At 31.0% G+C, this 16,878-nt stretch overlaps 1 protein-coding gene across 1 annotated transcript; it reads right to left on the reverse strand.

The window, feature by feature from the left end:
* Positions 1 to 13,711: 13,711 nt before the first annotated feature.
* Positions 13,712 to 15,432, reverse strand: LOC110727543 (F-box protein At2g17036-like). The gene has a single exon (XM_021907105.1). It carries the CDS (start codon positions 15,283 to 15,285, stop codon positions 13,969 to 13,971), a length of 1,317 nt encoding a protein of 438 aa, XP_021762797.1. The 5' UTR covers positions 15,286 to 15,432; the 3' UTR covers positions 13,712 to 13,968.
* Between the last annotated feature and the right edge of the window lie 1,446 nt (positions 15,433 to 16,878).

Here is a 16,878-nt window from a genome sequence, read left to right on the forward strand (position 1 = left end):
CCTTCAAATTATATAAATTGTGAGTTTATCCATCCCATTCTCACAACCAGTATATCGTAAAAAAAAATCTTTTTGAAGAAAAAAAAATGAGTTGTTCAAAGCTTGTTGAGGTTTCACCCAGTTCAATGAATACCTTGTACCAAAACACTACTGATAATCATAGCAAGTTAAAAATGGAAATTAAGGAGCTTTTTAGGAGGTTTATAGAGTGTAACGAGATGGGGAACATTAAGAAAGTCATTGTTATGGATAAACCTTTAGTCAAGCTTAATGAGATTTTTGAAGAATTCCAAGCTTGTTCAACTCCTTTGGCTGGTTCCAATACCCCTAAAATGAGAAAACAACTTCTTGCGGGAACCCTTCCCTCACAAAAGAAGGTTAAACAAGCTACTGACATGAAGATTATTTCGGTTGGACAGAAGAAGAAGGATGCTGCAGTTATGGTGGAAAATTTTGCTCTTGTGAAGAATGTTAGTGATGGGATGAACGGTTGTCTTGAATGAAATTGTCAATTTAGACTAGACTTTTTTTTTTAATGAACGCAATGAAGAGTAAAGATCGTCTATTTTAATATTCTAGTATTGTCAAGATTTGGTATTAATGAAATGCTCTAAGCATATTTAGATCAAAATACTCAACTCTATCTCTTTTTTAATTTTTTTTATTAATAATATCACTTCACTAATTATTTTAAAATTTGACAAAATAAATAAAAAGTACAAAGCTACGAGAGAGACTACAAAGCAGGCTAAATATAATATATAATATAAGGGATATTATTAAGATTAGGTGATAATATTGTGTATTCTAGATTGCTAGGGAATTTATCGTATACTTATTTGTTAAGGAAGTTTTCTAATAATTGGGGTTTCCTTCCTATCATTTAACTGGCAAAAGCATTGCCTTACTTACCAAGGCCACACATTGGTAAATGAAGAAATATAGAGCAATTGAGGAGATTTTATCAAATATTTTAAGTTTTTATTAAGGTAATAACCAAAAGATTATATATTCATAAGATTTTTTTTGAATACGTATTCATAAGATAATATATTACAAGTATATGATAAATTTGATTTTTTTTTTTTTTTGGTAGTGTTTACGTGAGTTGAGGCTAGTGTATAGGAGGTTATTATTGTTAAAGATTGACATCCTCAAGGTTAATATCTTTGGTTATTTTTTACCTTGATTATAGGAACATTAGTTTATATGATTTATTCTGTATAACTTAGTCTTAATCTTCTCTTTAGTCTTGGTGATTGTATAACCTTTTTTTTTTTTTTTTGAAAGACAGTGATTGTATAACTTTATTTAGCTAAACTATTCCTAAGATGTATACTAGTACTCCGAGTATATAATCTTATAAACGTTACAAATATATATATATATATATATATATATATATATATATATATATATATATATATATATATATATATAAAGACTACATTATTGATTTGCGTCTTTTACTAAAAACTAGTTACAAATCTTATTAAAAAAAATAATGAATATATTGCAATGTATTATTGTTAATTTAGACAGTTTTTTTTTTTTATTTTACTTAAAAAAATATAAACAAACCAATAAGTTGAAAAATTGTTTTATCTTAAAAAAAAATAAAGTCGGAAGAGTTAAAATTTGTCGAAATATTTTAATAAAACAGTTAGTTTCCATAAGCTTTTAATTGTTTTTACTCTTCTTATTTCGAAACTAAATTAAGATTATGCTAAAAAAAACATATAAGAAGAATGGAAAAACACAAGGTTGGCAGATCTTTCTCCTGAAAAAACACGTTGGAATGCCTTAAATCAAGATAGATGATTTGCATTGTAAATGGGAAATAGCATTGGTGTAAATGGAATATAATTCAAGCAATTAAAAGGTATAGCCACATCATCATACATGTCAGCATCCACCTCATAGGATTGGTAACCCCATGAGTTAATAGAACATTTTCCGAAATAGGTATACCTAAGGGTGGTTTTTTCATTCTCATTTAACACTATACCTTTTATTTTCCTTCTTATTTTAAGATTTTAAAATGAGCATAAATACATAAATATTCATATCGATTCATTGTGATATCAGTAACTCAGCAGTTCTTGATTTGATTCAATTAGTAATGCTCTCTCTTATTGGATTTTAGATCGTAAAAAAGAACAAGTAGGATATATAGTTACCGGCATATATAGGAAATAGGTCTAAAAGTTTAAAAGTACAAGTTTTGTACAAGTACATGTTCTTCAAAAAAAAAAAAAAAGAGTAGCTTTTTATAATGCAAAAGGAAAAGACATGTGTTGATGTGTATGTATAAAATTACACCCCACATAGGCACGTGTTGAAAAGTGTATAATGAAATAATCACACTTGATACTACGTACATCACTTAGCTTGCTAACATATGATACACCTAATATATTTCGTAATCATAACTTAGTGGATCTTGATATGATTTAATTAATAAAACTCCCCCAATTGAAATTTCTCTTTGAACAAAAAATTATGGATATATAGTTACTGGCTTACCTGTAGAAAAAATAGATTTATAGTATTTAAAGTGCAAGTTGCTTCTTAAATTAAATTATATTGCTAGAAATGAACTTTTATACGTCCAAATTGGGTAGCTTTTAAATTTTAGATCCTCGCCCTATCTTTTATTTATTTTTATGGGGTCTCTATTCCTATGGCTCCTTCATGAGGTTTTTTTTAAGGTGGTGAAACCCTAAGAATTAGAGTGATGAATCGGAATTGTTGAAGAACGATTTCTTTGTGGAGGTTAGTAACGCAAAAGGAAAAATGACAAATGTATAACATGCGCCCCCACATTCATATACACACGTGCTGGGATCTACATGACATGATCACACTTGACATGTACTACCTCACTCGCTGACATATTACACATGATAAAATACGGAATCTTATTTCATAAAAGATGGACTAATTAATGAATCTAGGCTTAAATTACTGCCTCGTTCTCTATATCTGATATTTGCTGAACTTATATTATTATTTCTTTGTAAAATTTTAGGTTTTTTATTTATTGATTCACTATTAAATTTGATACACACGTCTTTTTAAAATGCAACAAATTCTTAAATGCAAATATGCTACACTATTTTATTATAATTTTCTCTCTTTTTGTTAAAAAATAATTTTTATTCTCCAAAAAACCTCATATAACACTCTATTTTTAACAAATTTAAGTCAACCACCTAAAACTTTGTGTTCAAGAGAATAAGATCGAAATCAATATGCACATTGCACATTGTTTCATTTTCGATTATAGACTTTTTTTTATTTTTGGGTTTTTCTATATAGTAACCCTATTAATTTTGCTTTTCTATTTTGTGTCCTAACTTATATGACTTTCTACACTGTAACCCCAATATACATTTTGTTTCCATACGGTAACCTTGCCATTATCCCGCCGTTAAAAAATTCCGTTAATGAGGCCCACTCTCCATTAATTAATATTTTTTTATCGATTTGCGGCTTTGCGCATTGGAAAACCTTCCGTTAATGGTTTTGGGGGCTATTTTAGTTCTTAAGGGTCCAGATTGAGCTCAAATTTCACAAAAAAGTAATATAAATGCCTCGTTTTGCTTATTAAAACGTGAACACGTAAATTGAGACATTTTTTAATAAGCAACACGAGGTATTTACGTTACTTTTTTGTGAAATCTGAGCTCAAATTTGGATCCTTAAGGACTAAAATAGCCCCCAAAACCTTTAACGAAAGGTTTTCCAACGCGCAAATCGATAAAAAAAATATTAATAAATGGAGAGTGGGCTCCATTATCGGAATTTTTTAAAGGCGGGATAATGGCAAGGTTATCGTATGGAAACAAAATGTATATTAGAATTACAGTGTAGAAAGTGATATAAATTGAGACACAACGTAGAAAAGTGAAATTAACAGGGTTATTATATTGAAAAACTTATTCCCTATTACATGATTTACGTCAGGAGTTCCAATTGTGAGAAGTGACCGTAAAAGTTACATACTATAACAACGAAACTCTTACAATAACTATAAAAATCAAGAAGAAAAGATATAAATAAGAGCAGTACTCAATTTATTCACTATGTCGGTAATTAATCAAATTCAAAATCTAGCAGCTTTCAAAATAAAAAAAAAACATAAAAAAAACAATTTTTTTTCCCAAAAGTTATAGTCGTGTATACTATTAACTACATCCCCGTCAAAAAATAAAGGGTCAAATAATTGGTACTCCGTTGCTCTATATAAATTAGTAATGCTTTGTTATTAGATTCCTAATACGTACGCTTTCATATTTTATATGACAAGATTAAAAATAATATTGAAAAGGCTTGTTAACTAATTTTCTTAAATTACGAATGTTGTCATATATGGTCAACAAGACTCACAAGTCACAACTCTTTGTAATTAAAGTAAAAAAACGGAGCTTGTCAATTATTATCACAACCAGTATAGCAACTATCTGGGTGCATCAACGATATTTTGATTGTGTAAAGTTCATATAAGAAAGTTTCCATCTGCACCAAGTAAGCATGCTTGGTAGAGATTGTGGGGAACTCTCATGATTTTAAGGTCATAAGTTCGAGCTCCATCATCTACATATTAAAGTCTATGCTTGTTAATTGAATAAATAATCTAAAACGCAATAAACTGCAAGAAGATTGGAAAAGTTTACCATAACAGATAAATTTGATGACAACAGTCCTTCAGTTAAGCAAATTTCTGAGGTTTAATAAGGCCGCGACCAAGAAATGTCTTAATGCAATCTTCTGTGTATAATCTGGCTTTACAACTACAGGATGCAGAAAGCCATTGTATCAAGTTCCACAATAGTACCTGCTGCTGCCCTTTGTGTACCGTTTTCCACTCTTACTAAAATTTTCAAAAGGTATATTGAAGTTCTGAACACAAGTCCTCTCCTTAAGAATTGCTTCTGTCAAGGCATTCAAAAACACCCAAACTTTCGCAAACAATTTTTCAGTGATTATCTAATATCTTCTGTAAGCGACCTACTTCAGCAAGGAACTTTATTTTCATGTCTGCAACTTCAGGTTGTGACTTCTCAAACTCCTTCAGAGTATCAGACAGTTTTTCTATATTAGCCATGCATTTGTGCATTGCTAAGGCCTCGACAACACAGGGAACCAACCAACTTATGTTAAAGCGCATAAGATGAAGGTCATAAAGGGTGGAACAAAGATAATCAACTTCAGAGCTGTTCAATGGCCTGCCTTTGGTGTTTTGAAGAAGGATTACCATTTTAGCCATTGACTCCAATGCCGAAGCTACAAGATCATTGCTTCGAAACAACTGTCCTTCAAGTATGTTGCCATACTTAGCCCAGATTTTACTCAATATGGGTAATAAATCTGGATGAACATCTACCCCCTGGAATCTCGTCTTTGAGGAACCACTTCTAAGAGACTGCATAATAAAATTAGGAGAAGAGTAAAATATTGTATGAAAAAAATAAACATTACTCAGGCAGAATGCAGACAGTTGATACCTCAGTAGTAGTAGGCAAAAAATCAGTATCTGGCTGCATCTTCGTTGCAATACCAAGGGTTCCAGCATCTTAAATCAGGCAAATTAAAATCAGGAAGATAAATTAGGGGACAAAAAAAAACTTCAATATGCCATTCTGATATAATTGTTTAAGACATCAGTGATCAAACCTTCAACAGATAGTATCTCCTGAATTCCTGTTGAAGAATTATAGTCTTTAGCTAGTGTCTTGGCCCAAAATCCTAGTGGACAGGAGGTTTCTTCAATGCCACTTGACTCAGAACTATTATGGGAGAGATTGCTATAGGAGGTGCGCACTCTGCTCCGGTATGAGAAGCTATCATTTTGTGTTACTTTGTATTCAGGAGAACCCCTTTTTGGAAAACAAAATAAACACATAATTTCAAAGCTCTTTAGAGTATTAAGACCCAAGAACAAACAACTTAGCAATAAACATACATGTATAATGTATTGTTTTTTTGAGTTCTTGTTTTTAATGAGCACATTCCACAGCTATCTTATAGTAAATGATATCAGGGAGAAGATATCTTATTAAAACCCTTGCTGATTTGATTTCAGAGGAATGTTCTAGAGCAAGAAGACATTGGTTAAAATGTTACATTAACCTTGAATAAAATCTTTGTTAAATGCAAAACTCACATAATTTCATGATCTGAGAAAACTATAAATACTACTTGAATGTACATGTATTTGAAAAGTCCACAGAACACAAATAAGTTATTGCATCAATTAATCAAGAAGCAATTGAAAATCAGAATAGGAACTGCATGCAATTTATGAAGAGCTACTCTAGTGTACTAGTGGAAAGACAGGGCAATATGTTTCAATGAAGAACAATTGTGGAGCCTAATCCCTGGACCATACCTCACCAATCTACATTCAAGCAAAAAGAAATATGAATGCATCTTACACGAATTAAAAGTTAACGAGTTTATCTAGCATAATCATCTATAGCTCATAATCTTGTTAGGAGATACTTCCACAATAAACAGACCAATCAAGCTAGATTGGCTAATAGAAAAGCAGGCACACAGATGAACAATTCCATAAATTTATACATTGAAACTAATCTTACCAATCTGTATCAGATGAAAGCCATTCATGAGATGGCCAAAACACATCAGAATAGCCTGGAAAAGATGCAACAGGACCACAATCACCACCCACAAAGTGAAAGACAGCAACGTCGAATCTAGTTTTCTTCTCGGTCTTGAAGATATCTCGATCAACCCTTAAAGTTAAATTATATGTAGGGAAAGAATTTCTATAAAACACAATACAATTGCCTCTCCATCCAGGGAGATCCTTCACCGGCACAAAGAAACACCCATCTAAAGTCACAAACAGTATTCGATCATCACCGATACCTTGTACCTCATCCCATTTCCTCTGCTTCTCATTCAGCTTAAAGACCTTAAAAGCAACATCAGCATAACACTCATGACTCCTATAAATCAAATAAAGCTCACCACATGATTCGACAAGACGTTTTCTCCTATCGTTTGCATAGCCATCACCCACTGGCTTACACACAACATTCGACAACCCCATGTATCGAAAACTCATACAGTAAACCCTTCCTTTCCGATCAATCACATAAACCATCCCCTTAAACTCAACTATATCATCAAACTTCATAACATGAGAATAACTCAAATGCTTCTCATTCTCATCTTTAAGCCTAATTCTAGCCAAATTCCCATTACAATACAATACAACAGCAATACAACCATCAATTGCAGATTTAGTTTCACAATTTGGATTCTCAATCAAAACAACTTTATTATAAAAATAAGACCATTTCCTCCACTGTAAACTTTCCTGACAAATATCCCTCAATCTAATAGCATACAATCTACCAATCTCCGAAACATGAAAGCAAGACGAACCCAAAATTCTCCTTACATAATCAGGCAAATTATCGACAACATCGAAACGAGAAAGCGGGTCACGGATGAAGAGCTTACCGGGGTTCAACTCCTCGACAGTGATCAACCATGGTGGGAGCCTAGGATTAAGAGTCGATCGAAGCAGAAACACAGAACAAGCCCCTAAATGTAATGAACAGGAAGAAATTACAGAAGGGTCTCCTCTCAGAAGAAGCAATGGAGGGGTAGTAGTGGAGAAATTGTGGGGTAAAATTGGGGATATGATGCTTTTCTTGGAGAGGAGAGAGAAAGTGGCTGAATCCCGCCATGTTTTGCAGACTGCCCGGAACTGCAGGATGTCGGCTCGGGTTTCGAGGCGTTCCGCGATGTCGTATAGAAGCTCCGGTGGTAAGTCCGACCAAGAGAATTTTCGGCGACTCATTGTTTTTTTCAACTGAATTTTTGGTAACAAGTTTGGTGTGTTGTTGTACCATCTTATTGTGATTAGTGGTGCTAATTGCCCCCACAATATATTTGGCGCCAAAAGTTGCGTAACTAACAAAACTTTTCCCGCGCAAAAGAAACAGCTATTATCATTTATTTTTATTTTTATTTTATCTTTTTGAAATTTAGTGTGGACTTATTTAAATAAATTTTTTAAAGTGTCTATAACAGATCGAGAGCACATTGGCAAATCTAAGTTGAAGATTCCAGGTTCGACTCCTGGCTGCAGCAATATTTTTTTTATACGAAGTAAAAACGCTATTGATTTAAATAAATATTTTAAAGCAGTGAAATTACATTAAGCTGCAGTAGCACATTGGAAAATCTAAGTTTAAGATTCCAGGTTCGAATCCTGGCTGCAGCAATTGATTTTTTCTACGAAGTAAAAAGCCTAAAAAAACTTTATTGATTTAAATAAAAAAAATTTAGCACTAGAATCACATTAAGCTGCAGTAGCACATTGGCAAATCTATCATGAAGATTCCAGGTCCGAACCCTGGCTGCAGCATATTTTATATTTTATTAAAAATATCAGTGTTGTCCTTTCTTTTTTTTTTTTTAAATATTTTTATGGTCTTTCTACACTATTCCGTAAGCATATATAAAGACATTAATAATTAAAGTTATACATTAATGATAAATGAAACAAGTTAAATAAAAAAAAAAAAAAATAGTTGCAGACTTATAGTGTGATAAGTGAATACCTTAAAATCCACAATCAAATACGAGCGAGCTACTCAGACATTAAACGATGTTAAACAATCTTTTTTAATGCCAAAGGCAATGGTAACAGATAACACATACTCCGTAAAGACTAAAGAAGAATGGATAACATACTCTTAACACTAACAATAGGCTTGACAATATGTCAATATTGTTTGCACAACCATTTATCGGCTAGGAAGAGCTGGCCTCAACCAAATTCTCATCCTTAGTTTCTTAAAAATTGTCAAGGTGAGTTGAAGCTTAAACCTTCATACTACAGAACATTTCTAAGAGAGTATAACTGATGCAATTGTATAGTATATGCACTAGTATAGTACTGCTTTGAGTTTTTGAAAAACAAGTGATCGCATCTCTTTCGGATCCAGGAAATAACTCTCAGAAATCTTTTTTCCTTTTGGTTCGCAAATAAGTTTACTGTCAAACTCAAGCAGATAGATTCAATGACAACATAGTATATTAACAGTTTGAAAGGCCTAATGGGGGCAGAGCCAAACAAAAAAAAATTCTGAACTGCAAGCAATTTTTGTTTAATAATAAAACTTCAAAAGTAGCTTGCTGCTGCTGTCCATTGTGAAATACCAGAAACTAACCCTCCCCAAATTTAAGTTTCGTAAATCACTCGACCAAGAAAATAAATAGAAATCAACAAACTTTTGCTCCTAGGCTTCCGTCGAGATAGCCATCTAGTCAAGAAATTTCAAGCTCTCGCAAACAGTTCTCCTTTGCTCACCTAGCCATCTGTTCTAAACCACCACCTTCGGCAAGAAACATAGTTTTAGTGTCTGCAACTTGGGTTGTGACCTTCTCGATCTCCTTTAAAATACCCTCAAATTTTGTTCTATTGACCATGCCTTTGTGCATATTTAAAGCCTTTATGACAGAGGGAGCAACCCGACTTACATTCAACTGGAAGTTAAGCTCATATAGGGTGGGAGCTTAGTGTACTTGAGAATAGTTTATTTAAATGTTATTGCATAATATTGAACCAGAAACTGCGGAGCACATTGTTTAATGCTTTATCAAGATCAATTCCTAAAGGTGAAGGGGGTCATTGCAAGAAAGTAGAGCACATACTTTGTGGATGATACAGAGTATGTCGTACACAACTACACATCAATTCTGCTGTTGCAGCTTCCATACTGAGTATTAATTCATGATGGACGACCTGTTACTTGCTGCAACCTACAATTAAATGATTTCTGCTGCATAAAATTCGTCCACATATATAGGCATATAGCACTTCCTATGAAACCTAATCATAGCAATCGCACAAGATTAGTCCACATATATAGGCATATAACATCTGATAAAAGACCACTTTCAAAGTTTCACGATCTCATCTAATATATTTAAAATAGATGAATAAATAAAAGAAGAAAAAGTTAGCAATTAATCTTAACTCTTAACTTAAGCATACATATCTAATCTATTTAAAATAGATGAATAAATAAAAGAAGAAAAAATTAGCAATTAATTAATCTTAACTCTTTAACTTAATTAAGCATACATATGAGTTCCTTTTATTAAAGTTTATTGAGCGTTTAAGTATAGTGTCACCCTTTGGACGAACCAAACTCGTTCCAGAGCCATGACGGGGGCGGCCATACGATGAAATTGGAATAGCCCGGATAAGATGCAATAGGACCACTATCACCACCGTAGGGAATCTAGCCAATTTCGACACACGAAATCAAGACAAATCCAATGAAGTAAGATTGGAATTGCCAAAATAAGGATAATTTGTTTGGGGACGAGTACGAAAGAGACGTCTAACATGTGGCTTATCGGAGCTATATTTATCAACAATCATTATAAATGGCGGGAGTTCGGGATTGACATTTGACCGCAAGAGAATAACACAATTCATACACACACTTTGATGTTTAGGAATATAATACGTATCGTTTTTTTATTGTAAAATGATGTGGAAAAAGAGGAGATAAAATATTTTTCGAGGCGAGAAGTGAGAGAGGGGATGATGCTTTCCATATCTTACAAACTCTTCGGAAGTTTAAGACTTCTGATTGTGTAGCAAGACGTTTGGCAATGGGTAATAAGAGCTCCGATGGTAATTCTGACCAAGATATAGGAGGTTTAGGATTTTTGGAGTTCATGATTGATGCTTAGGGTGTATGAATTGAATAATAGATTTTCTTATGCTTGCGATTTTAGGTGGTGTTTTTATTAATATAAAGAAGTTTTTTGGAGCATTATATAATGGAGTGCCACATAAAATACCATTATTTATAATCAATCAAAATAAAGAACGCTAACATTATTTAGATATAAGTTGTATTATTTTCATTGACTTGGAAAGTATATATAACATTTACAAGCTAAAGTAATACGCTAGAAGCTTAGAAGTCAACATATTCAGTTACAAGAATATAATTCTAGCTCAATTATAGGAGAATAATCAAGGATTGATATTGACATAGTCAATCCTTATCACTAATAAAATGCAAACGATATTGAAATATGAGATTTCAAATTAATAAAAGAATAATATTAATTTTTAATATTAAAGATTTTATTAATATAAAACATCTATTAATTATCAATGAGATGATAAATTCAAGGGTATAATAGACAAATAATATCATTTCAAATAAAATAAACTTCATCACTTGCGAACAGGAATATAATCCAAAAAATATAAGATGATACTGTTAAATATATAATAAAAATTTTGTAATGTAAATTAGTTAGGAGCATTTATCTTTTCCTAGTTTGTAGTCGGTTGACTCCTAAGTTGTAGCTGGCAATATTCCTTCTAGGAGATTGCTTTTGACTCTCCTTGATTCTAGCCTTTGGTTATGCGGCTCCGCTTTATTGTGATCAATCAAATTAATGGATTGATTTGAGGAAAATAATCTTTCAGATACCATTTATTTCATAATTATGATATTTAAGCATTGCAAAGAATAATGATGAGGTAATACCGTAATATAAAAGAAATTATCTAAAAATAATTTAAAAGACTATATAATGCATTATTTTCCCTATAGTAACAAAAAAAATAAAAAATTAAAGTTAGATTTTAGATTGCCAAATTGGAAATTATGATTTCTTAGTTAATAAAAAGAGATTTGTAATTTATTTTCGAATGAAATCATTACAAAATCAACAGATAAGATTTAAAATTTTAGATTTAAAGTGGCATGATAAAAAAAAAAAAAATACAACGAAAAATAACTTTAAAGTTTAAATTAATAAAAAAATAGTATAAAGATTTTTATCACCCTGTTTTTGGAGATAAAGACGGATGCATACTCTTGGTACGACATATGCCTACTTTTTTTGAAACCTTTCCGATTGACTTAAGCATGCTTTCTTCTCTTATGATTTTTCTACTTTTTTTTAGTTCAGTGATTGATATGAACTCAGAAATCTCCAAATCCTTCGAAACCTCCCCTCTCCGCTCTTTGCCACCCTCTGACCGCTACTTACCATTTCAAAAACGAAAAACGCTTGCAGTGCCTCGAGACAGGCGCGAGAAATGGGAGAAGAAATCTTAAATTAAATAAAAAGGGTTACAATTTAATAATACAGTAAGTACAAGAATATTACATAGCCAAGCTTAATGCAGTGGAAATCGTTTATAGGACAAATAAATTGGCAAAAGAGCTCCTATCAACTCAATAGCAGACATCTCAAAATTCAGGATAGATTTTCTGCTATTTCAATACTTTTATTAATTTTAGCACTTTATCGATTTCAACTACTACTTAATCCATTTCAATTAACTTATCAAATTTAACTCCTTTTAATGTACCATTGCCGAAGTAGTCTCAATAAATCGCAAGAATACACTCACCGAAAAACAAAATAAAGGTTAATAGGCTACATAAGCAAAACACTAGAACCAAAAATCAAATTCTTGTTCCAAGAGCCAAGAGAAGGTTAAAACTAGCTAATGTCTAATAATGTGTTAAGTGAAGTCTGCTGGACCTTCAAATCTAGTTTGAATAAAGACTTTTGTAAACAGAGATTCTTCGTCATTAGTCCTTTTGAATGATGACCTACAACTATGCACAATCTAATATGATAAGGTGCTGAAAATATAAGACACCTTAAATATAGTTAGACTTTTCTGGCTTATATGCGCTGGAACGAACTATATTAAGAGAAAATATGCAAGAAAAAATAAATAAATATATATATTAAACTTTTTTCAAACTAATTGTAGCTTTAAGATTAACTGTTATTTAAAAAATATGTGTGAAAAAGTCTTCTCAAACTTACAAAGGTGTTAGTGTTTTTTTTTGTAAAATATATATAAAGGGATGCTAAACCCAAAATTAGTGTTTTTTTTTTTTTGATGAAAGATTAGTAGTGTTTTTTAAAAAGGAAAGTTAATTGTTCATAGACCTACCCTATTGAAAATAATAAGTTCCTTTCTATTTTTCATTCCACTATATATGTTTTCATATTTTAAGTTTCATTTTATGTTATTATGTATGATCAATTTGTTTTTCAAATTAAACAAAATTGTTATTTTTAATTTGCATAAAGGTGATTGTGGGTCAACATTGAAAGTGAAGATTAAAGTGGCCTGCAAATTATGTTCAGGTGTGCCTGTTTCTTCAGTTTGGTGTATAATGCAATTTTAAAAACTTGGAAATTTTTAATTTGTAGCCCTTTTATGTATTATTGTACAGGAGAATACATGATTTTTTTTTATTTTTTTTTCTTTTTGCATGGTTGATACTGCATATATATGACAGAAGAATGGTAGAGGCTCACAACTTATCTGTCTTTACAATAATGCATAGTAGAAGAAAAAAAATGTTAAGGAAACCTTACATATATGCAATGCATATTATAAAATATTAATAATAAGATAAAGTTACAGAATATTAATATTGCAAAATAAATTTGTAAGTTCGATTAAACGATTAGAAGATGTAGTTTTTCACAATATGACGTACGTTTAAATTTTTTAATTTTTTATTATTTTTTAAAATTTTTGATAGACTTTCTGCTAGGTTTTACTTTTAAAATACTTTTATAGTACAGAGTACTTATTTAACACTACTATTAAAATATTTTCTACAGAGTAACGTAGCGGAGTTATATTTCGTTTGGTAACATGTCTGCCTCGCATCATCGTGTATGTTGGCAGAAAACTGAGTTGGCCAAAAAAATTGACAAACTACAGCAATCAAATAGATTAACTGGAATATCTAATAAAAGCTAGCATTTTGACAGTTTCACCAACTCATCTAATCTATTTAAAATAAAAAATCGTAATAAATAAAAGATGAAAAAAAAATATAGTAATATGTCTTAAGTCTTAATTTAAGCATACATATAAGATCCTTTCATTGAAGGTTAATATCACCCTTTGGACGAACCAGCAGAATAGTTCCAGAGCCACGATGGGGGCGGCCATACGACGATATCGGAGTAGCCAGGATAAGATGAAATAGGACCACTATCACCACCATCAAAGTGAAAAACATAAATTTCATAATAACAACGACAATCCATCTTAATATATAAGTTTCGCGATGTAGACCTGAAAAATATTATGCAATTTCCTTTACATCCAGGAAAATCGTTGGTCGAGGCAACGAAGGAGCCATCAAATGTGAGAAACAATATCTTATCATCACCTATACCTTCAAGTTTATCCCACTTCTTTTCCTTCTCGTTCAGCTTAAACAACGTAAAGTCAATGGACTCTTCCTTTACCTCCAACGGCAACAACATAGTCGACCACATAGAAACTACATAGAGTTCATTACATGATACGAACAGAAATTTGTTGTAACCCATTCTTTCACTTTTTAGTGATTTTACAATTTTCGACGGTTCCAATGAATGATAATCAATCGAAAGTACCTTATGGTAGTTATCAATGACATAAACTTTCCCCTTAAAATTCACCAAGTCTACAAGCCTTCTTCCCTTTTTCTTGGAAGTGTAAGTAAACTTATTATGGCTTTCCCCATTAAACCTTGTTACTATTAGATCTCCATATTGAGACACTTCCACAAGTGTATAATCACTTACAGTAGCGCAATTTTCACAATTTGGATCCACAAACAATACAACCCTAGGCTTTGGATAGTCGTACGGTTTTTGTTTGTAAAGTTTTATTTGCATTATACGATTAGCATCCCTCAAATAACTCAAAGTAGGGAACCTAGCCAATTCGGACACACGAAATCGAGACAAATCCAATGAAGGTGGTAAATCTGGATCACCAGTAAGATTGACATTACCAAAAGAAGGATAACATGTAAGGGGACGAGCACAAAAGGGACGTCTGACATATAGCTTACCGGACCTATATTCATCAACAATCATTATAAAAGGCGAGAGTTCGGGATTGACATTTGACCGCAAGAGAATAACACAATTCATACACACGATATAATGTTTAGGAGCATAACACATATCGGGTTTGATTGTAAAATGATGTGGGAAAAGAGGAGATAAAATGTTTTTTGAGACGAGAAGTGAGAGAGGGGCTGATGCTCTCCATAGCTTACAAACTTGCCGGAAGCTGAAGACATCAGGTTGTGTTGCAAGACGTTTAGCAATGGGTAATAAGAGATCTGGTGGTAAATCTGACCAAGATATTTGCTTACTATGGTTGCTGATTTTCATTGGATTGTTTAAAGGAGGCATAGGGTTTGTGGAATTCATGATTGATGATTAGGGTTTATGAATCGAATAATAGAATTTTTTAGGGTTAGGATTTTAGGTGGTGTTTTATTAATAAGGGATTTTTTTGGAGCATATATAGCAGATTGCCACATAAAATACCGTACCATTATTTATAACCAATCTAAAGAAAGATTTATTTAAAAAAAAAAAAAATCAAAAGCTACTGACATATGAGATTTCATATTACGAGTATTATTCTTTATATTAAAGATTTTATTAATAGAAAAAGATAATTTCTATATATTATTTCAAGATAATAAATTCAAGGGTATGTAAAAAAAATATATAAGATCAATGATTTTTATATTACTTCAAATAAAATAAAATTTATCTTTTTTTTTACAGGAAAAATAAAATTTATCTTTGCTAACAGGAATATAATCTAAAAGATATAGGATGATACCATTTATTTCATAATTACGATATTTAAGCGTCGCAAAAATTAATACCATTATTTATAACAAATTTAAAGAAAGACCTAAAAAAAAGAAAAAAGAAAAACGCTACTGAAATATGAGATTTCAAATTAATAATTAAAAAAATTATGGAGTATTTGTTAATATTAAAGATTTTAATAATAGAAAAAAATAATCTATTTATTAATTTAAGATGATAAATTCAAAGGTATAACCGTATAACAAACTAATAAGATCAAATATACTAGTGCTATGTTGCATTACATTGTATATAAAGAATAGAGTGAGATATAAAATGATTTATATTTAAGGATATATATGAACCACATTATTTACAATTAATAATAGAAATTGCACTTAAGAGAGAATTGCAATTTATTTCGAATAAAAAAAATTCAATCGTCACAAAATCTACAAATAAGGTTTAAGATTTTAAATTCAAGTGTCACGTAATAAAACAAAAAATTACAATGAAAAATAACTTCAATGTTTTTTTTTTCTTTTTTTTTTGACGGGAAACTTCAATGTTTAGAATAAATAAAAATAATAATAATAGGAATTTTATCCATATATCTAATTAATGATATGAAATCTTAAATTAAATAAAAAAGGGTTACAATTTCATAATATAAAAGTAAATACTCGACCGTCATATAAACAAAATTAACGAATAATAGTTTAAATTAGTTGAATTACTATAAAAATAACTGTTTTTTTTAAAAAAATTTGAATATATTAAAAAATAAGATTGTATATTAAAAATAATCAAAATATAAAAATAATATATTTTTTTAGCGATTTATAAAAAAAAAAAAATTGTTTTTTGTAGGTAAAAAACCAATGTGTTAGTAAAAAATAAAAATAAAAAAAAAAAAAAAAAAAAAAAATAGTGATCCTATTACAATAACTAAATCCCCATGCACTGTACGACTTACGTCTAGTATGGTTAAAGAGAAAAGTTCGAAAGTAAAATCCTCAAATTCAACTTATACTAGAAAATGAAAATAAAAGTTAATTCATCAATGACTAACCCACTAACGTCTCTAATCACTATCACAGATTATCTTTTGTGAGAGGCAAATAAATGAATCCTGTGCTTGGTTCGTTTAGTCTAAATGTGAAAGTCAAAACATATATACTTCCTCCGTAAACGGTT

Source organism: Chenopodium quinoa, unplaced genomic scaffold (assembly GCF_001683475.1).
Source record: "Chenopodium quinoa cultivar QQ74 unplaced genomic scaffold, ASM168347v1, whole genome shotgun sequence".
Taxonomy (NCBI): Eukaryota; Viridiplantae; Streptophyta; class Magnoliopsida; order Caryophyllales; family Amaranthaceae; genus Chenopodium; species Chenopodium quinoa.

Bases quoted from the DNA above. Each gene is read 5' to 3' on its own strand.
- LOC110727543 (XM_021907105.1), bottom strand. From the start codon at position 15,285: ATGAATTCCACAAACCCTATGCCTCCTTTAAACAATCCAATGAAAATC.